The sequence below is a fragment of the Rousettus aegyptiacus genome, unplaced genomic scaffold (assembly GCF_014176215.1).
Source record: "Rousettus aegyptiacus isolate mRouAeg1 unplaced genomic scaffold, mRouAeg1.p scaffold_m13_p_9, whole genome shotgun sequence".
NCBI classification, from domain to species: domain Eukaryota; kingdom Metazoa; phylum Chordata; class Mammalia; order Chiroptera; family Pteropodidae; genus Rousettus; species Rousettus aegyptiacus.
In genome coordinates, this window is record NW_023416312.1 from 13,710,794 (window position 1) to 13,734,332 (window position 23,539).

The following is a 23,539-nucleotide window of genomic DNA, read 5'->3' on the forward strand; positions in this document are numbered from 1 at the left end:
AGTCTGAGGCAAGTTCTTCATTTGTTCAAAAAAGAAGTTCACGTTCTAAGGGGCAGAAGGTTGGGGTGGGGCTGGAGATAACACAGTATATATAACATGCTATGTTTCTGTTCTACGTGGTAACTTGGATAATTAAAAAATATTTTCCTTTTAATAGACAATGTAAGAACCTTCATAATCCAAATTTATGAATGATAAGCATTTGTTTCTGTGATTGAGATTTAAGAGTAAGTTTTATTATTTTGTAAATTGAATTGGAAAAGTTCTATCTTATTTAGTGCTTTGGAACAAGGTAACATGGCAGTAGATGAGGCATTTGCTTGGAAATGTGAAATAACAGTGTAATAGTTCAAGTCAAGAAATTGAGAAATAAATAAAAGCTAATGAATTCTTGGTTTCATTTATGACTTTTCGTACGTTTTATAACTATATATATGGACAGATTTAGCTTATTCAGGAACGTTGGAAATATTATATTTAATAAATTAGACCTCTTTCTCAGTGGCCCATTTTTTTCTCCAATAACTGAGCATTTACTCTTTGCAAACTCCATGTTAGTATCGGGAATGCTAGGCTGTATGCAAACTGTCCCTGCCCATAGAAGTTTAAAGTCTTGGGGTAACAATGATGTGAGGAATAATGTAAGATATCCACTATGACCAAAAGGGCAAGTCAAAAGATGGCATGAGGACTTGGGGGTTTTAGGTGTGAACAGTCAAATGCAAATGCCTGTGGCAAGGGGTTTGAGACCTTGGGAAACTTCGAGTCCTTCAGTGTTAGGTAATATTAATTAAGCCAGGTGCTGGGTCACATAAAGATCTTTGAGTGGTGGGCAGAGCCCAAAACCTCAGATGATGTATCTCAGATTGAGAGACTGAAGCCTGGAATGGAAAACTGCTTCAGGCACTGACTTTAACATCATGGATAAAGCAGAAAGAAATCTTCACCTGGGACAGAAATGGAAGAGGTCCTGTGCTCTTGTCCTAGTGCAGGAGAACAGAGTTCACAAGATAGGTAGGTGATTTACTTACATCATAGCAAGAGAGTGTCTGAGAAACAGGGTGAGACTCACAGGAGATGGGATGCTCAGAAGCTGCTGTGCTGGCACTCCTTGCTCTGGGCTGGGAGAGGCATAGCTCAACCATTAAATGGCCATTTTAATTAGGTTATCTGAAATGTCATTTGATAAACTCTTAAGTTAGAACTAGACCTGTGATGGAGGTGAAATAATTGCAAATACAAACGTTTTGGATGGAAGGGCAGATGTAAGGGAGACATGGAAATAGACTTTTGAGTTGCATCAAACTGGGGCAGATTCCCTAACACAAACAATAAATAAGGTACCATCAAAAAAGTTATATGACGAGTAACTTAGTTTAACTTGTTAAACAATCCATTAGCTGACTTTTTGTGCCACATCCTAGACAGCTGCACATTTTCTGACATTTCCTGGCTCACAAAACAAACAAAAACAAACAAATAAAAACAGGGGAGATTGGTAGGTTTTAGGGTGAAAATAATAATAGTAATAACTAAAAATTACCAAAACCCAGTACATGCTAGACACTGCCAGTGTCTTGCATGAGTTACATTCCAACAATCCTACTTACCAAGATACATGTGAACCAAGAGCAAGGAGACGACTTATCAAACCCATTTCACAGATGAAAATCCGAGGTTCATAGAACTTTGCAATTTTCCTGAGTTCACCTGGAAGGTAAGTGACAGAGCTGGGACTAGAGCCTTAGTCTGAATTCCTCTAGCACCCACACTGTTCCACAATTCCCAGCCTAAGGCCAACAGTTCCCTAATTCATTTCTCTTCTCACTAATCCACAATGACTCCTAACAAATAAAAAGAGGGAAACTTTTTATTTAGCCAATGTACTAAATCCAGGTGTATTAATAAGGTGAATATGAAAATTAAACACCACATGGCGGCTCTCTATGGGCTGCATTTGTCTAAGGTCCACCTGCCTCTATCCACAAAGTAGTTTTAGAGCTGACCCTACCTGGTGATGGGATCACTCAGCACTTTCCAAATAACCCTGTGCTTCCCCTAGGTTTTCCCCAGTGTGCCCTCATGTCGAAGTCTGGATCTTAACCTGCTTTCCAGCTCTCCCCTGCTTCCTTTCATAAAGCTGCACTCTGCTCCCAGTGGAACAAATAGTCCAGAATCACCTGCCTTGTCCTGACTCCCTGCACTCCAGCTGCACTCCAGCTCCCTGCAGATGTCCTTTGCCTGTCCTGTCTCTGACCATGGAACCCCTCTGATAACGTGGTTGTTTACTCTGGCAGTGAACTTTTGATGTGTGCTCATCTACTCTGGGTGCTTCCACCGCACTCTCAAAATTTTTTTTTTTTCCAAATTGGCTAGTGAGTAGAGTCTGATTTGGCACAGGGTCTACTAGTTCTTGAAAGATAAATAACCCTGCAGTTAGGAGGTTTCAGAACCAGATGAGGTTAGTGAGAAAGGAGAATTTAAACTGGCGACTTAACTGGAGACTGGCCACTGAATCCATACACTGATGAATGAGCTTAACTAAGCGGCCAACAGCTCAAGCCTCCCTCCTAAGTGAGATGAGGAAGGCCCGAGAAACTACTGCATAGCAACCATGACCAGATGCTGGATTCTAGCAGACCCTGTATAACTTCTCAGCAAGTTATAGTAGTTGTCTGTGGCTACCGAAAGAAATTACCACAAATTTAGTGGTTTACAGGAGCACATATTTATGATCTCGGTAAGTACTGTCTACGTTTCTGTAGGGGAAAAGGCCGGACTGGCTCTGTGAGAGTCTGAGCTTGGATTTTCACAGGACAAACTCAAGCTTTTGGCAGGCAGGCCTCCCTCTGACCCTGAGCTCTGGGAACTCTCCCGTCCTTTGCGGTAATAAGACTGAGGCCCTGTTTCCTTGCTGACCGCTAGCTGACTGTCAGCTGCAGCAGACATAGCATCTCTCTCCTGCCTCCAGCCAGAGAAGTTCTCTGTCGTTAGGGCTCATGTCATTATATTGGACTCACCTGGATGATACAGATATCTTTATTTTAAATTTGGTTTCACAACCTTAGTACACCTACAAAGCAACTTGGGCAGCAAAAGGAAGAAGGAAATGCTCAGTGTATTGAGATTACAGAGGTCATTGAAAAAGTCACGCGGAAAGGTGCTATAGAGCAACAGTCCCCAACCTTTTCGACACCAGGGACTGGCATGCTAATGAGAATCTAATGCCTGATGATCTGAGGTGGCGCCGAGGCGCTGATGCTAGCATTGGGGAGCGGCTGCAAGGACAGATGGAGCTTCGCTCACCTGCCCGCTACTCACCTCCTGCTGCGTGGCCCGGTTCCTAGCAGGCCACGGACCAGTACCCGTCCGCGGGCCGGGGTTTGTAGACCCCTGCTATAGAGTGAAGAAAGTGACCCCCTCCATGCCGAGACTTACAGTGCCCTTTAGAAAATTGGTGTGGTCCTGTGTTTGAAAACACTGGTCACATAGTAGGTACTAGAACAATTTGGAGTGTAGCAAGGCAAGTTAGGCCTTCCCAGGATCTTCTCTAAGAATGAAGAGAGCTTTTGTATTCAGAGCATAAGTGCTGCACTTTACTGATCACCCACTCTGTTACTGTTGATGGAGAGGCTGCCAGTGCTCACCCACGTGTGTGTCGCTCTCCTCCCTGGGCACAGGGGGCCTATCGTCCAGTCCACTTGTATTAGAAAGGGTTTTGTGACAACCGTTGCTACTGAAATATGAACAGGAGCAAAGTTCATCATTTCCAGACCAAGGCATTTGAGAGTCAGAATGCTACTCTCATGCTTCCTGTTCAATTTGGCAGCAAGCATGCAGAGCCTGCGTTGAGATGTGGAGTCGCATGATTGGGAGTGGCCTGGATGCGTGGGCCATTTGACAGAGGACATCCTGCCTACCCATGTCAGATTTAATGTGCATGAGAAATAACCTCTTGTAGTAGTAGCACATGCAGATTTCAGCCTTCCTCTATTACGTCCACTAGTAGTTATTTAACTGAATAACACACAGCTACTATTTCTGTTGTTAGTCTTACTTAAATATACTAATTATAAAAGAAACAGTGTACGCGTTTTGATACTAATAAAATTCTAAAAATATAGATGAATCAGAAATCCTATTCTTTACTTTATCCTTTAAAATTCAGCCCGTCTCAGAAGTAACCATAATTTTAAAATGTTGTATGTATTATATTAAAATATATTCTGAGCTTTTTCTTATATGGATTTAATAGAAAAATACAATATGAGGTTTTTTTTAAACATACATCTTGATGATGTACATACTACTTTGCCTCATGCCCTTGTCACTTAATGAAATAAATGCAGAATCTTTCTGTGAGAGTATATATTTATCCATCTTACTTTTAACTACTCCCAAGTATTCTAAAGTGTGTATGTACCATAATTAATTTAAGCATTTTCTTTTCTTCGATGGCACACAAGGTGTTTTCTATTTTTGCTATAACTAATAGAACTGATACCAACATCATGAAACATAAATTATTGTGAAAATGTGGATGTTTTCTTATAGTAAAGACAGAAGTGAATATTTAGTTAAAGTGGAAGAAGAATGATGATCATAAATTTTTTTGAATATTGCTATTATTCTGTTTCAATAATGCTATACCAATTTATATTCCCATGTATTAATATATGAGAATATCCTAAAGCCTCAAGGTATTTTATTTAATCAATTTAAAATATTTTTTATTTTTTCAATTACAGTTGACATACATTATTATATTAGTTTCAAGTATACAACATACTGATTAGACTTTTGCATAACTTATGAATGATCACCCCGCTAAATCTAGTACCCATCTTACACTGGGCTAGTTATTACAGTATTATTGACTATATTCCCTATGCTATACTTTACATCCCCATTACTATTTTATGATAATCAAGTTGTACTTATTAATCTCTTCCACTCTTCACCCATCCTCCCAACACCCCTCTCACCTGGCAACCATCAGTTTGTTCTCTGTATCTATGAATGAAATCATATGGCTTATCTGATTATTTTTAACTGTGTATTCTCATTGTTCTTTTATTTTGTATTTACATATTTTCTAATTATGTTATTCAAAAATTAATTCCTCATTAAATAATTCCTTATGCAAATAAAGCAGGGTTTTTGCAAGATATCTTGAGTACTGGGGTATATCTGGTTGGTGTTCTAAAATTCTATATCAATGAGAGTTTTTTCTATTTTCTTGAAGAAGCAAGGATTTGATCTGAATGACTTAGGTCCCAGGGAATAGTCTAGACAGGATGCCTCAATTAGTGGGGAGCATCAGGAGGCCTGAGGGGTAGACAATTTCCAGAATCTATGAGAGAGACCACAAACTATACCAAGTCCAGATAGCCCGAAGCAGGCCAGCAGTCAGGGTTCTGAATTCAGAGCTTAGCATATAGTGGAAAAAAAATTAGAAGAGAACTTGTGAAACCTTGGAGGGTCCAGGAGAACTTCCAGGAAAAGGCTCGGAGAATCTATGAAACATTATCACCAGCTTAAAGTTGCACCATAATCTGAGTGGGCAGATCTATTCGATGAAAGGACCAGAGGCATGCCTGATACCCTTTCCTACCTTAAAATATGCCTTGCCCAATATCAGGCAGAGATAGCTGGCTCCTCTGTGTAACCCACCAAGTGATGTTATTAATGGCATCTGGGAGAACATCTTTTCACTATTTTGGGGGTTCCATGCATCCTTCCCAGCGTGCCAGAGCTGAGAGCTGTCTTGATTCCTGATGGAGAAGGCTACTTCTTCCCTGATGTATGGCACCCTTTCAGTACTGAAGCTGGGGCTATATCATTACATAATGATCTATGATCTAGATACTATCCCTACCTTAGACTGCCTCCTTTAATTCCTGAGTTCTCTGCATCCATAGGACAGATGTCCTGTGGCTGTTTGGTGTTCTATGTTACCACCATGTACTGTCTAGGCTAGAGGGCTGGCCTCAGGTGTGTAAGCATTTTACAGAAGAGGTGGAAATAATCATTAAGGATGGTGTGACTCCTTGTTAAATTGACTGAAGTTAATGGTGATATGTGATGTCCAAAGTTCTTTATTATTGTAGTAACTCTAGCTTGATTGAATTAATTTTTAAAAAAATTCTATATCAGCTACTCTCAACACTTTCACATGATCTGTAGTAAATTTTATTACCTTTCAATGAAAGTTGATGTAATCATACTAAAGTGTCAACCTCAAGCAAGCAGAGAGAAGGATCCCAAGCCCTAACAGAAATGAAGGTAAGAAGCAGGAGGAAACTCTAGGGGAACTGCCCATGCCACACAGACTGACCCATACAGAGCCTTGCTCCTGGTGTCAGCCTCTGGAGCACTGGGCATGGTTGTTAAACACAGGCATTCCTTCATTGCACCCTCTTGAGACTGCGGTTGGGGCTGGCAATCTGGGAGATGGTGAGTTGGCCTTGGTCTGAGGCTGGCTGATTCAGTTCAGCGAAAGGAGGAGTCTGGGGACCCTCTGTGAGTCAAGTTTAGAAACTTAGGTGAGGACTCAAGATATTTTCTCCTCTAAAATAGTGTGACCAGCTCAGAGCCCCACCCGGGCTATCAGCCCTGGGAAGCCCTATGTGGGGGCCTCAAGAAGTGTATTCTCTTTATTTCTGCTTCTGGCTTCTAGAGTAGTGAAGGCTTTGGTATGACTGCAGAGGCCTCAGGTCAGCAGATGGAGGAGAAATCCAGGTCTTGAAAGGAGGTAAGATAAAAATCCTTAGTGAGGTTTGAGGGAACCACCCACCCCCGATTGGAGTGTATCCCACAGAGTACCGCCCCTGCTTTCAGCCCTGGTAGGTGGGGTCAGAAATCACCTGATTTAGCACCTTCTGAATGCCCCCTGTGGTACTTAATTTGCTAATAGTATTGGACCAAGGTATTGGCTTTAGGCCAGCAGGGTCCCAGGCCCTAACAGAAGACCAGGGCTCTGAGTGAGGTCTGAAGGAATCACCCATGCCAGAACAAAGGGGTCTCCATGGAGCCCTGCCTCTGCTGTCAGATCTGGGAGGCCCCAGGCAAGGGTGGCTGAAGGAGAGAATTAGACATTGGAGGACACTAGTTAAGTGTACCACAAGTTGTAGTACTTATGTTTATTGAAAATTCTTTATTTTTAAATGAACTTATAAATATAAAATAGGTTATATTTACAGAAAAGTTGCAGAGATAGTACAGAGGGCTCCCTTATACCCAGCACTTACTTTCCCCTATTGTTGATGATATATTTATCACAACTATTGAACCAATACTGACACATTAATATTAACTAAAGTCCATAATTCATTCATATTTCCTTCATTTTTTCCCCTAATGTCCTTTTCCTGGCCCAGGATCCCAACCATGATACCATATTGCATTTAGTTATCATTTCTCCAAACCTTCTCTAGACTGTGACAGTTTCTCAGACTTTCCTTATTTTTGATCACCTTGACAGTTTTGGGGCAGGTATTGGTCAGGTGTTTTGTAGAATGTCCCTCAATCGGAATGTATTTGGTATTTTTCACATGATTACACTGGCACTATGGGTTCCTGGGAAGAAGGCCTCAGGAGTGAAGTGCTATTTTTATCACATTTTATCAAGGGCACATACTATCGCCCTGACTTATCAACTGATAATATCATCTTGATCACCTACCTAAGGTAATGTTTGTCAAGTTTCTTCAAGTAAAGTTACTTCACCCCACCCCGCCTTTCCATACAGTACCCTTTGGAAAGAAGTTACTATGTTCAGCCCACACTTAAGGAATGGGGAGATATGCTCTACCTCATTGAGGGTGGAGAAGCTACATAAATTATTTGGAATTATTCTATACATAAGATTTGTCTATTCTCTAATTTATTTATTTGGTCATTGATTTTAGCAGTACGAACTCATGAATATGTATTTTATACTTTGGGTCATAATCTAATATTAGGTTATTTATTTTTCTGCTCAAATTGTTCCATTGCTACTAGTCATATTGTTTCTAAGCTCTCTCAGATGATAGAGCTTAAAAAATATCTGTATACTAGTCCACATATGTATGTATACTTATAATTATTTTCACATTTGTCCATCTGTATTTATATTAAGCTAAACATGAGTCATACTAATGTTCCCAACTCTAATCTAGTATTGCATGATTTATTTTAGCCTTCCCCCTTTGTTTACCTCTGTGAGAAAATTGGCTCCAACTATCTACCATACATATACTTATTTATTCAACCTCAATATACATGTATATTGAATTCAGATTTTTAGCCCATACTCTTCTAAGTAACAACTTTACCAGCAAGAATAGAGTATCTATTTACAGTCCCTTTTTCTATAGTCTTACAGTATACTCTCATTTCTGAAGTTATTTAGGTCAGCACCTCTTTTTCCCTATCCTCTTCATTGATGTTATTTCATACATTTGTAATACCACTAGATTTCTTTTGTCACAGTCTGCATTCCATCCTGGGATACCTAGATCTCTGAATTGATTTTTTATTTGCATACATTAAGGTTCATGTTTTGTGCTCTAATGTTCTATGGGATTTGAAAAATACACAGTGCCTCATATCCACCATTATAGTTTCATGCAGGATAGTTTCATTATCCTAAAAACACTGTGTGCTTCATTTTTTCAACCATCTTCTCCCCTTAAAAAAATCCTAGAAACTACTAATTTGTTTTTTGTCTCTGTAGTTGTGACTTTTTTAGAATGTCATATAAATGGAATTATGCAGTATGTAGCATTTTGGACTGACTTCTTTTGCTTAGCAACATGCATTTAAGATTCATCCAAGTTATTTCGTTAATTGATAGTTTATTACTTTTTATTGCTGAGTTGTATTCCATTGAACATATATACCACAGATTATTTATTTACTTACCTACTAAAGGCATCTTGGTTTTGGTGATTGTGAATAACACTGTTATAAGAATTTATGTTAAGTTATCTGGGTTGACATAAGTTTATGAATCACTTGAATAAATATCTATGAGCACAGTTTCTAGATTGTATGACAAGACTACATTTAGTTTTATAAGGAACTGCCAAACTGTTTCCAAAATGTCTGTACCATTTTGCATTTTCAACATCCAGTTGCATTCTTGCTAATAATTGGTATTAGTCTTTCTAATAGGTATGCACTGGTAACTAATTGTTATTTTAATTTGCATTTCTTTAATGCAAAATTATGTTCTTAATCCTTTCATATGTCTATTTGCCATCCGTGTATCTTCTATTGTGAAATATTTGTTCAGATCTTTTTCCCACTTTAAAAACAGGTAGGATCGCATATTATTTTCTTAGGATAACTGTAATAAACACAAACTTGGTGGCTTACAACCCAAGAAATTTATTCTTTCACGGTTATGGAGGCCAGAAGTCTGAAATAAAGCTGTCAGAAGAGTTGGTTCCTTCTGGAAGCTCTGAGGGAGAATCCATTCCAGGCCTTTCTCTTACCTTCTGATAGCAACTCAGCAATTCTTGGTGTTCCTTGACTTATAAATGCATTGCTCCAATTTCTGCCACCACCTCTGTCTTCACATGTCCTTCCGCTCTGTACATCTCTTTTAATTCTCCCTCTGTCTTTCCCTTATGTCATTTGTCTTTGGATAGAGGGCCCACCTTAAATCTAGGATGATCACATCTAGAGATCCTTAACTTAATTATATCGGTAAAGATGATTTCCAAATAAGGTCACATTCACAGGTTTCAGGGGTTAGAACATGGACATATCTTTAAAAGACACCATTCAAAACATGATTGGTTGCTTGTTTTATTATTGTTGAGTTTTAAGAAGTCTTTGTACATTCAGATACAAGTCTTTTATAAGATATGTGATTTGCAAGTATTTTCTCTCAAATTGTGGCGTGTTTTTCATTCTCTTAACAGCATCTTTCACAGAGCAAACCTTTTTAATTTTAACAAAGTCCGACTTACCATTTTTTCTTTATAGATTATGCTTTTGATATTGTATTTAAAACTCATCTCCACTCCCACAGTCACTGATTTTCTCCTGTGTTTTCTTCTAGCAGCTACTTAATTTTGCATTTCCCATTTAGTTCTGTAACCTATTTTGAGTTAATTTTTGTGTAAGGTATGAGGTTTGTGTCCAAGTTCAACTTTTTCCTATGCAGTTGTTCAACTTTGGTGAAAAAGTTATGTTTTCATTTATTTGCCTTTGTGCCTTTGTCAAAAATTATTTGACTATATTTGTGTGGGTCTATTTCTGGGCTCTCTAGTCTGGTCCACTGATCTGTCTATTCTTTCACCAACAATATGCTGTCTTGATTACTATAGCTTTATATTAAGCTTTATATTAACTTTTTAAACTTCATTTTTTTTCAATATTGTGTTGGCTATTCTAGAACCTTTGCCACTCTACATAAATGTTAGAATCAGTTTTGTCAATATTTTCAAAAAAATTTGCTGGAATCATGATTAGAATTGCATTAAATCTATATATCAAGTTAGAAATAACTGACATTTTAATGTAGTGCATCTATCAATTCATGAAGAGAGACTATTTCTCCATTTATTTAGGTTTTCCTTGATAAGAGTTTTGTAGTTTCCACAAATGGACCTGGCATATATTTTGTTAGATTTATATCTAAGTATTTCATTTTTGTGTAACTGTAAATATTTTTGCTTTTTAAAACTTCTAATTTCAATTTCTTATTGATGGCATATACTAAAGCAATTATACTCTGTCATTAATTCCAGGAGGTTTTCTTTGTAGATTCTTAGAGTTTTTTGACAATTACCATTGTTTCCTCTGCAAAAAGATATACTTTTTATTTATCCCTTTCTTATCTGCATACTTTTTATTTGTTATTGCTTGTTTTGTACAAGATAGGACTTCTGTTACAATAGCGATTAAGAGTAATGAGAGTATATCCTTGTTACATTTCTAATCTTGGGGAGAAAACATTCAATTTCTCATCATTAGGTATAATGTTAGCTATAGTTTTCTTGTATACCTTTTATCAGGTTAAGGAAACTCCCTCTTAATCTTAATTTTTCAATTTTTTAACATAAATGGGTATTAAATTTTTCAACTTATTTTTCTACATCTATTGATATGATCATATTTATTTTCTTATTCGTTCTGTTATATGATGAAATACACTAATTGAATTATAAATGTTGACTCAGGTCCGAATTCTAGAAATCAGCCCCACTAGGTAATAATTATTATTTTTACATATTGCTAAAACCTATTTGCTATTATTTTGTTAAGACTTTTCTTTTGGTCTATGTTCATGAGAGATCTTTGTAATTTTCTACTAATGTATCTATCTGATTTTGGATTAGGGTGATACTCCTAAAAAAAAATTAAGAATTCTTTTCTAGGGACTACATCAAACTAAAAAGTCTTTGCAAAGCAAGGGAAACCATTAAAAAAAGAAAAAAGAAAAGAAAACATACTGAATGGGAGAAGGTATTCCCCAATGATAAATCCAGTAAAGGGTTAACATACAAATTTTATTAAAAAAAACTCACATGACTCAACACCAAAAAACTAACAATCCAATTAAAAATGGGCAAAGGACATGAATAGATATTTCTCCAAAGAACACAAAGCCAATAGACATATGAAAAGATGCTCAATGTCACTAATCATCAGAGAAATGCAAATTAAAACCACAATGAGCTATTACTGTACACCTGTCAGAATGGCTGTCATCAATAAATCAAAAAACAGCAAGTGTTGGCTGGTGAGGATGTGGAGAAAAAGGAACCCTCGTTCACTGTTGGTGGGATTGTAAATTGGTGCAGCCACTATAGAAAAGAGTTTGGAGGTAACTCAAAAATTAAAAATAGAACTGTGTCATGACCTAGTAATAAATACCCACTTCTAGGTATTTATTTGAAGAAATCCAAAACATTAATTTAAAAAGATATATGTGTCATTATGTTCATTGCAGCATTATTTACAATAGTCATGATGGAAACAACCTAAGTGCCCATCAATAGACGACTGAGTAAAGAAGATGTGATACATATATACAATGGAATATTATTCAGACAGAGAAAAGCAAATACCATATGATTTCACTTATATGTGGAATCTAAAGAACGTAACAAACAAACAAAACAAACACAGAGTCATAGATACAGAAAATATCTTGATGGTTACCAGATGGGAAGGGGGTTGGGAGGATAGGTAAAAAATGGGAAGGGATGAAGAAGTACAAAATTAATAGTTAGAAAATAGTCATGGGGATGTAGAATACAGCATAGGGACTATAGTCAATATTACTGTAATGGCTGTGAATAGTGCCAGATGGGTGATGGAGTAATTGAGGAAATCACTTTATAAATTACATAAATGTCTAACCATTGTACTGTATACCTGAAACTAATATATAATGATAATAATAATAATAATAATAATAATAATAATAAATCAAAGGCAAAAAAAGTACAAATTGGTAGTTATGCAATAGCCAAGATGATGTAAAGTACAGAACTGGGACTATAGTCAATAATACTGTAATAACTATAGTGCTAGACTATTAGGGGGAATCACTTGATAAATTATGTAAACGTCTAACCCCTATGCTGTATACCTGACACTAATATTATATTGAATGTCAAGTGTAATTAAAAAAAGTTGTTTGTCAAGCAAACAAACAACACCAAATAGCAACAAAAAAAGCTGCCACCTAATCGGCATCTTTCCAGGCATTGTCCTGGGTACTCCTCATCTATTCTCTCAATTCACCCTTGCATTCCCCCATAGGTTACAGGGTGTTCTCTCCATTCTACCACTGAGGAAGCTCAGGCTCCAGAGGCCAGTGAACTTTCACGAGGACATGTGGTGAGTAAATGGTAATGCTGAGAGTGGAACACATAACTGATGCCAAATGAAATCTCCACACTCAGGAAACCAAATTAGTTGTGTCAACAACCCTAAATCCTGACAGCAACTCTCAAAAAGATGAAAGATACACAATTACTGTTGATCCTCATTATTTGCAGATTCTGTACTTGTGAATTCACCTACTTGCTAAAATTTATTTGTAACTCCTAAATCAATACTCAGAGTTCTTGTACAGTGATTCTTGGACATGCACCAGGCAGTAAAAAATTTGAGTTGCCTGATGCTCACGTTCTCAGCCGAGGAGGCAACTGTCTTATTTCATTTCCCAGTCTATAAACAAGCATCATTTTTCTGGTCTTTTTAGTGCCATGATTGTAATGTTTCTGTGCTTTTTGTTGATTTGGCTGTTTAAAATGTCTCACAAGTGTAGTGCTGTCTAGTGTTCCTATTTGCAAGGAGCCTGTGATGTACCTTATGGAGAAAATATGTGTGTCAGATAAGCTTCATTCAGGCATGAATTATAGTGCTGTCGGAATGAGTTCAATGTAAATAAATAAACAATATATATTAAAGAAGATGTATTTAAACAGAAAAAAGATAAAGAATACCTCTCTCTCTTATTTTCTGGAAAAGATTGCAGATAATTTATATTATTTCATCCTTAAGTGTTTGATGGAATTCACTAATGACACTATCTGCACCTAATGATTCCTTTTGGGGGAAGGTTTTAAACTATTCATTTGTTTGATATATAGGTTTATGAAATTTTGCCACATATATAAATTTTTATAATCACCATCACAATCAAAATATAGACTGTTCCAACACTCCAAAGAAATTCACTTGTTTGCGCTCCCCCAAACCTTAGCCGTTGAAACCACTGATTTTCCCAAATAGTCACACTGTAATGCTTGTTTACAAAATGACACCTGTTTGTCCTTTCAAGAGTTTTATATAAATGGAATCATACAGTAACCATTGGATATTGCCTTGTTCATAACTTTAGGGGGTAAATATTTCATTCTCTTACCATTTAGTGCGATGTTAGCTATGAGTTTTCATAAATTCCCTTTATCATGTTAAGGAAGTTCTCTTATATTCCTAGTTTGCTGAGTGTTTTTATCATGAAAGAATGTTAAATATTGTCAAATGCTTTTTCTGCATCTACTGAGATGATGATTATTTTTTTTCCTTCATTCTTATAATGTGGCATACTACATTGACTGATTTTCTTATGTTGAACTAGCCTTGCATTCTTGGGATCCATCCCATGAAGTCATTGTGTATAATCCTTTTTATGAATTGTTTGTTTCCATTTACTATTATTTTCTTCAGGAATGTCTGTATCTATGTTCATAAGAGATATTGTTTTTTATTTTTTTTTCTAAAAATTACATCTTTATATTTGTATGCCCGTTAAGAAAGATTTATAATTATTATTTTACGCACTTGTCTTTTAAATTATATTTGCCCTCAGAACAATTCTTTACCCTTTCCCTGATCCATTCTCTATTATACATGGGCTGAATCTGTAAATCCCAAGCTTTCCAACATTTGGCTGTCATCTCATTTCAGGCATAAAGAGGTACTAACAAAATGTTTTAGATAAGAAAGAGAGAAGTAACCCAAGTTTTTCTTTTTCTGGATCAGGTGGATTCTCCTTCAATGGCTACATCTTCTCCTTGGTTCTAGCCCTCATCATACCTGCCCATTATGGTTCTAGATCCTGTGAACATCAACTTTTAGGCTCCAGGAGCCCAAAGGTGGGAGTGACATCTTCATGTTGCTAAGTATTAGATTTATTGTTCTTTTCCTGTGTAACTTTTCATCAGTTGAATAACCAATACATTGCATTAAATTTCTTCTGGGTTAAATATAGACAGAATTTTATGTGTTTCTATGCAATCTTTGACTGTTATATATGGCTAATTATTTATTTTTCTACCACATGGCATAGAAAAATAGATTTGAGTTGTAGTATATTTAAACATACACATAAAGCTCTGTAATACTACCTGTGAGATACAGCCCGTGTGATATTAAGAGGGATGATTATAGGCTTCAATAGATCTATTAGGAAACAAGAAATATTTATAACATCCAAGAAAATAGAGAATTAATAGCATAGTAAACATAAAGTTTAAGTAGAAGGTAAGAAATAATGTGGTTAAATGCAGAAATAAGAAAGTATAAAACATTAAAGCCAACTAAGCAAAGCCAGTTTGAAAATTATAGAATATGCAATTTTATAAGTATTGTCACTTACAAAAAAGAACTAGAAATAAGTGATATTAAATAAAACTGTCCAAAATATAGGTGCAGAAAATATCTGATATGAGAACACCATAAATATGTTTTACCATTACCTCAAGGTAGCCATATGGTAAATCAGGAAGGAAAGTTTCTTCCTGCAGAAGCATTTCAGGTGATGAACTCACAAGGAATGATAGAATTAGAGAATTACCATCCTGCAGCCTCTAATAGATTAATGGATAAAGGTAATAATCATCAATAACTTCCAACCTTTCCACAAAGGGAGATACACACACATTATGTTCTTCCTATTGGAAGTACACAGTGTCACCTCTGAAGTGGCCTTGCAATAAAGAAACATAAACCTACCAAATGTTTGCCTCTAACTATTGATGATGATGCTGTGTGCCAGGTATATTGGATTTACTATACTTTTCCTCTATACTGTTGTATACCTTGATAATTTCTATAGTGAAAATGTTTATTACAAATATCACGTCTTTATACTACATTTTCTTTATCCATTCACCCACTAATAAGCATTTAGGTTGCTTCTACATCTTGGCTACTGTGGATAATGCTGCTATGAACACAGAGGTGCACATATTTCTACAAGATCCTGATTTCAATTATTTTGGATAAATATCCAGAAGAGGGATAAAATTTTGTTAAGAGGGTATGTCAAATGTTATGTGTTTTTCTAAATCAAAATAAAGAAAACACAACATGTTTTTAAATTTTAAATTCTGAGTTAAATGGACCAGTTTCAGAAGAAATGTAATTGACCAAATTGTTCCAGGCAGCAATAGAAAAATTTAACCAAATAATACAAACTAAAACTTTAACTTTCCATCCCCCCTCAAAATACTGCAGGACAAACCCATTTTGGAATCCAGTTTCACCAAATAGGGAAAAACTAATTGCCATCTTATATAAAAAGATGAGAAATTACTAAACTCATGTTAATGGGTATGCTGACTTTTACAAAGACTAGATAAGGATACTCCAAGAAAAAATCATTTGAGCCAAGCAAACTCACATAGAAGCATCTATCCTAAATAATTTCATAGCATGTCCAATATAGTGGTGAACAAATAGATTGAGCTCAAGAAATGCAAAGATATTACAACATTAGAAAAAGCTGTCAATTGGAATTTCTCTACATTAATAGAGGATAAAAATGCATTCGATTATGTACAAGGGTGCAGAAAATACTTTGAAAAAATATTTAACACCAATTCATGGTAAAAAATAAAAAAAAACTTTTAACAGAATAACATTTAAAGAGAATGTCAACTTCCTAAAATCTACAGAAAACTTACATAAATCTGAAATGTTACAAGCATTCTCATCAAAGTCAGGACAAAGACACATGTTATGGTACCATATCTACTATTTAAAGTACACTGGAATACTTAACTAGAGGAATAAGAGTATCAAAATAAATAAGAGGAAAAATATTGAAAAGATGGAGATAATTAGAAAATTCAAAAGAACCAGCGCTCAAAATATTCAAACGAATGAGACTCCAAATATTATACCAAAATCAGAAGCCTAGCCACACAAAAGCTGTAACTACTTAGGATAATTAATAAAAATATCCCAATAACAACAGCAGCAATATCCAAAATTTACCTAAGAAGAAACCTAACAAAAATGTACACAATCTTTTTGGATCTATAAAAATATATAGGTCGACTCAGGGAATGAAGTCCCAAATAAATACAGGAATACACTGTGTTTATTTATGAGGAAAATAATATTTTAAAGATGTCAATTCTCCTTAAATTTTTACAGATTTACTACCTGCTCTGGACTCAACTGTGTCCAACCCCCACTCCCCCCAAAAAATTCATATGTTGAAACCCTAATAACCAATGTGACTATATTTGGAGATAGGGTCTTTTGAAAGGTAATTAAGGTTAAATGAAGTCATAAGGGTTGGCCCCTAATCCAATATGGCTGACATCTTTATAAGGAAAGGAAGAGGCACTACAGATCACTCTCTTTCTCTCTGGCATTTACAGAGAAGAGTCCATGTGAAGACAGCAAGAATGTGCCTATATGCAAAGTCAGGAAGAGAGCTCTTAATAGAAAGCGAATTGGCTAGCATCTCCATCTGGAACTACTAACCTCTAGAACTATGATAAATAAAAATTCTGTTGTTAAGACACCCAGTCTGTGGTATTTTGTTATGGCGGCCTTAGCTGATGAATATACTGCCTCTCCTGAAGCTTCCAAGATGGCTACCAGACTTAGACTACTAGTGCCTAAAATCAACCCTGAGAAACTATAAAAGGGAGAATGAAAGAACAATATCAGCAGAGTAATCAGGGAGGATCACTTCATAAACATCTAGCCAATGTACTGTACACCTGAAACTAACATAAAATAAAAATTGATTAAAAAAAAAAAGAATAATATCAGTAACAGCAAAACAACAAAAATGAGAAAACCCTGAGAGAAACTAAGTCTGTATTGAACTAAAACCCGTGTGCAGGCATGCCCTGAAGCTGAGACTGGTCTGTAGCCTGCAAGAGGGGCAGATGACAGGATCGGTTGGAGGAAAGATTTTAAAGTTCGGCCCTTGTTTTTTTCAGTGTACCCTGGGACAATGAAGTTCTATTGCTTCACTGAAGAAACCTAAGGCAGCTCCTCAGAGCTCGTGAGCCAGAACCATGGTGTAACGCCAGGTCAGCATCAAAGTTTGGGGTTGTTTTAAACACTGAGTCCAGAGGCTGCGCAATAACTACCTGAAACCTCTTTAGAGGGTTAAGACTGTGGCCTTTTTAAAAAATCAATATTATTATTAAATAAAAGGAATGGAAAGAGTGAATCACACTTAGCAAGGGTAGGTATTCTTTTATAAAAAAAACATACACACACTTGTTAAAGATGTAAATTACTGTGAATGAGGGCCAAAAGATAAAAGTCAGCCTCTTCCCCTTAGAAAAGAGATCTTTTAGAGTAGGTTCCCAAAAGTCTAAGTTTTGCTGAAAAATAAATGCTATGGACCAGTGTTTTTCCTTACAGCTACTACCTTTCCTGGGACCCTGCCTTGTACTGCGACTTACCCATCTGTATCTGGCCTGGGACCCTTACTCATTTTTTGCAAGGTTTACAATATGGAAACAGCTCAGAGCTTTCAGAGAGTTGATATTTAACACGGAGCCTTTGAAAAAGCAGGCAACAGCAGGACACCCTACTGCCTGCCCACACATGAGGACTAACCAGACAATCCCCTCCAGAACACAAGGGCTCGCACAGAGCCCCACTTCTGCTCTCGATCCTGGAAGCCCAGGGCAGAACTGTCAGCATGAGGTGCTGATTGACTGACTTCCACCTCCAGGGTCTCAGGTCTGAGGAGAGGAGATGCTGAAAGTCAAGGTGTGGACCCTTAGAACTGTGGGGACATGACGCCGCCCACTCCAGAACAAAGAGGAGACCTCACAGAACGCTGCCCCTATCCATCCCGCGCTGAGTCGCGATCCACCCCGCGCTGAGTCGCGATCCACCCCGCGCTGAGTCGCGATCCACCCCGCGCTGAGTCGCGATCCACCCCGCGCTGAGTCCCGAGGCATGGCTGTTAAGACCAACGACCCCTCAGATCTGTCTTGCGGTGTTCCGGAATGAAGACTTTGATCTGAGTCGGACTCAGATCAAAGAGAGAAAAATCCCAGGCTTTATTCGGAGTCAAGGAGAGGACCCTGAGTAAGAACTTGAGAGTACTCTCAACCCCACACAAATCTCTCCCACTGTGGTCTACCTTGGGAGACCCCCGGCAGGGCTACCAAACTCCGGGAGGTGGGGGTCGGGGTCTAATGGGGGTAGCCACATGAGTGAGGACTGGAAACCTTAATTATTCAGGACAAAGGGAATCCAACAAAACCTTGCTCTTGTTGTCAATTCTGGAAAGCCCTGGTGGGGTTAACCAGCTAAGGGTCTCCCTCACTTCTTCCTCAAGGGTCTCAGGGGGGTAAGGACATTGGTGTAAGGAGTTTAGCTTCAGAGCTGCAGAGGGGAGGAGGCCGAGCCCTGCCAACAGGTGACATGATGGTTCTAAATGTGAATGGTCCTAAATGCCAGCCCCAACTTGCCCCAGGGAGGTCTGGTGGGCTGCAGCATAAGGCACACTCTTACATGCTCTGCAGGGCTCTCAGGGGACTGGCTGACTAAAACAGGAGTCCTGGGGGTTCTTGGAGCACTGTCCTCAGACCCTGCAGAGGCGGCCTTGGGCAAAGCTGAGGTGGGACCTCCCTGCTGAGGGGACACACACCATCTCATTCTCCCTCCTCCAGGTGCCTTCATTGCCTGCCCTCTTGCCTAACTCCTGCCTGCTGTCCTTGACCAGTGTCATCATGCCTCGGGGTCAAAAGAGTAAGCTCCGTGCCCGAGAGAAACGCCGCCAGGCCCGAGAAGGGTCCAAGGATCCAGTGGGTGCTCAGGCCACTGTATCAGAGGAAGAGTCTCCCTCTTCCCCCTCTCCTCCTTTTGGTGGTAATCCCCAGAGCTCCTCTGCTGCTGGGTCACTTAGCAAATCCCAGGGGTCTGGGAGAGTATCATCTGTTACAACTGCTTTTGCAGGTGCTTCATACACAAAGTCTGATGCAGGTGCCAAAAACCAAGATGAGGAAAAACCAAGTACCTCTCAGGCACTGCCCAGCATGGATCGTTCCAGCAGAAACCCTCTAGACCAGAAGGCAATTCAGTTGGTGCAATTCATGCTGTGCAAGTATAACATGAGGGAGCCCATAACGAAGGAAGACATGATAAAGCATGTCATCAAAAAGTACAAGAAGCACTTCCACGAGATCCTCAAGAAAGCCTCTGAGTTAATGGTGCTGGCCTTTGGCATAGATGTGAAGGAAGTCGACCCTGTGGGGCACTGCTATGCCCTTGTTAGCAATTTGCAGCACACCTATGATGGGATGCTGAGAGGTGAGGAGATCATGCCCAGGATGGGTCTCCTGATGACCATCCTCTGTGTGATCTTCATTAAGGGCAACTGTGCCACTGAGGAGGAGATCTGGGAAGTGCTTAATGTGATGGGTATATATGCTGGAAAGGAGCATTTCATCCATGGGGAGCCCAAGAAGCTCATCACTGAAGATTTTGTGCAGGAAAGATACCTAGAGTACCGCCAGGTGCCCGGCAGTGATCCTCCCCGCTTCGAGTTCCTGTGGGGCCCAAGAGCCCATGCTGAGACCAGCAAGATGAAAGTCCTGAAGTTCTTGGCCAAGATCCATAATACGGTCCCCAGTGCCTTCTCATCCTGGTACGAAGAAGCTCTGCAAGATGAGGAAGATAGAGCACGGGCCAGATTTGCACCTATGACTCATATTGGGGCCACAGCCAATATGTTTTCCAGGATGAATCTCAGCAACTTCTCCCACCAGTAGTGAAATCTGATGCACTTTCCTCACTTTGTGCTTAAAGTAGGGGGCTTAGGTGGTGTTAGAGAGATTACAGCACATATTATATTTGTGTTCCTGTTCTACATGAATAACATAGGTTTATCTTGTTGAAAGTTTTCAAATGTTATTTTTTTAAAAAAAGTTTAATTAGCTTCAGAATCTAAGCATATGAATGATATTGGTTACATATTTAATGTTGCTTATGAGGTTTACAAGTAAGAGTTTTGCTGTTTAATAAAACAAATTGAGTAACCTTCCATCTTATTTAGTGATCTGGAACAAGAAAACATGGCACTCTAAGGAAAAGGCATTAACTTAGAAATGTGAATGAAATTAGCAGTAAAATAGTTGAGATCAAAAAATAGAGAAAGAAGTAAAAGATGGTCAATTCTTAGTTTCCCTTATGCCTTGTATTTTGCTGTTCTGTAAAATAAAATTTATATACCTGCACTTGCTTCATTTATTTAAGAATATAGGAGAAATTAAATCATAATAAATTGCCAACTGATTTTTTTTTTCTCCGACATTGAGCATCTGCTCTTTGGAAAGTCCATGGCGGTATGGGCGATAGAAAGAAAAAAAAGACAGATCCACTGCCCATAGAATTACAGAGGTTAGCAGCAGCTACCATATAAGAAAGATGGTGAGATACTCTCTAAAAAAATAAAAATAAGAAACAAATGAAAAGGATGGGGAGGGGAGGCGGGGGAGGTCCAGATGAGAGCAGATAAGTGTAAACATCCTTAGGCAAGAAAATTTGGGAACTTGGGAAGCCTCGGGTTTTTAAATAGGAGGTAATTTTAAGTTAAGGTGGGTGGTGGGTCCAAGGTGGGTGTGAGGGTGGTGAGCAAGGGCCAGACCCTTGGGTAATGGGTGTCAGAGTGGAGAAACTAAGGCTCCAATGGAGAACTGCTTTTAGCAGTTACTCTGGGATCATGGATAAACCATAGAGAAATCTTCACCTGGGTAGAGATGGAAGGTGCCCTGGGCCCTTGACCCAGTGCAAATAACCACAGTGCACAGACTAGGTATTTTATCCATATCATCCACAGGAAATTTCTCATAAATAAGGGTAATACTTTCTCAAGGTGGGATGCCAAGAAGCCACTGTATTGGCACTCTTTGCCCTGAGCTGGGAGAAACAGAGTGGCTCCATAAAAATGGCATTTTAACTAGATTATCTTGAGTAAAATTTGGCAAACTCTAAGGGAGGGCCTGATTTTGGTAGGGGTTAAATGAATGAAAATAGGAGTCATTTGGATTAACAAGCAGCTGGGAGGGAGGGGAGGAGTTGGTTCTCGATACACATTTTAGGAGTTTTGAGTCACGTCCAGATGAGGATTCCTCAATATCCAAATTAAATAATATATCCCCTAAGGGGAATTATTTGCTAAGGCATTTTTTTCTATTGCTAAGCAGAATTTTTGACTGGCTTGGTATTCAGTGTCCTATAGCACTACATATTCTCAGGCATCATCTAGATTTTAAAAAAATGACAAAACAAAATGAAACCCCCAAATCTCAGCAGGGGGGCTGGTATTATCTGCAATCAAAAAAATCATAACAATAGTTACCATTCTTTAAAGTCTCAATGCACACCAGTCACTGTGCCAGGTGCCTTACCTACATTATTCCAACAGTTCTATAAGACAGGATATATCCAACCCACTTAATTGATAAAGAATATGAAGCTCATAGAGTTTGGTAAGTTACCAAGCTCACACAGCTAGTGGCAGGGATGGGACTAGAGCCCTGGTCTGAATTACACTTGAACCCACACTATTCCACTCCTCCCAGCCTTTATGTCTATTAATTCATTTCTCTTCTGACTATTTTATGATGTTTCTCAAAAGGTAAAGAGAAAAAGCTTGTGGCCAAAGTACTAAGAGCAGGCCTAAAGAAGGAAGGTGAAAAGGAGAATGAAATACAACCTGAGGATTGTCTGAGGGCTTCGTTTACCTCGGATCCTCCTGCCCCTTGCCTCAGGGTTCCTTGAGCGCTGACTCTTCCCCGGGCTGAGCCCAAGTGTCTGGGCCCAGCATCCTCCTGCATGACAGCGCCCTTCCCCTGGGTCTTTACCATGTGCCTCCTGTCCAGACTGGAACCTGACCTGCCGGCTCTTCTTTGCCTCTTCCTCTGGAGGCCACCCCCGATCCCCATGGAGCAGACAGCCTGTACCGCTGCCTCTCCGATTTAGAGAATCCCAGTCCCTGCATATCTTGTCTCTCACTGTGGACCCTTCTGATAGCAGCAGCCCCTTCCACAGCATTGTTTGCTTCAGACAGTTGAAGTTTGGACACCTCCTCATCCCCCTGGGTGCCTTCACCACATCCTCAAAGTGTTTTCAGATCTGCTCGTGTTTAGATTCTGATTTGGCACAGGCTCTACTAGTTCTTGGAATATAACCCTGAAATTAGAGAAGAGGTTTTGGAAACCACCCTGATATTTGCAGTAGAATTTTAATGGGCTGAATTATTTGAAATTGGCTACTGACCACAAACACCAATAAATGACTTTACTTTGCTGGTTAAAACCAAAACCTCTTCCATAAGTAAGAGATGAGAAAAGATCATGGACATCACTATATAAGAAGCAAACATCTACATAGAAAGAATTCTTGAAAACTCAGGAGGCCTTCTAAGAGTTGGAAAATGGTTTCATGGCAGACACACTATTCTTGATAAGAAAAGAAAACATCAACATTTTTCCACTGCCTCTTATCTCTATGTTTGCCCTGAGAAAAATTTTTGTTTTAGGTAATGGTACATATAGTCTTATTGCCCAAAATTTCTCTAACAATACAGATAAGTCACAATTCCCTTCCTTGCTACATTCCTCCAAAATTCACCCTTCTCCTCGGAAGTAACCACAATTAAAGTGTTGTATATTGTTTTAAAATTTATTCTATACTTTTCCTTACATTGATGTGTTATAAAAATACAGTGTGAGTTTTTAATATACATGGATAACAGTGTACATATTGTCCTGCCTCTTGCCCTTGTCACTTACTAAAATGAATGCAG

At 38.5% G+C, this 23,539-nt stretch overlaps 1 protein-coding gene across 1 annotated transcript; it reads left to right on the top strand.

Annotated features, from left to right (window-relative positions):
- Positions 1-19,460: 19,460 nt before the first annotated feature.
- Positions 19,461-20,501, top strand: LOC107502951 (melanoma-associated antigen B10-like). The gene has a single exon (XM_016130726.2). The coding sequence runs from the start codon at positions 19,461-19,463 to the stop codon at positions 20,499-20,501; it is 1,041 nt and encodes a 346-aa protein (XP_015986212.2).
- Positions 20,502-23,539: the final 3,038 nt, after the last annotated feature.

What these genes read in the sequence shown, in the direction of transcription:
- LOC107502951 (XM_016130726.2), top strand. Translation starts at nt 19,461, where the DNA reads ATGCCTCGGGGTCAAAAGAGTAAGCTCCGTGCCCGAGAGAAACGCCGC.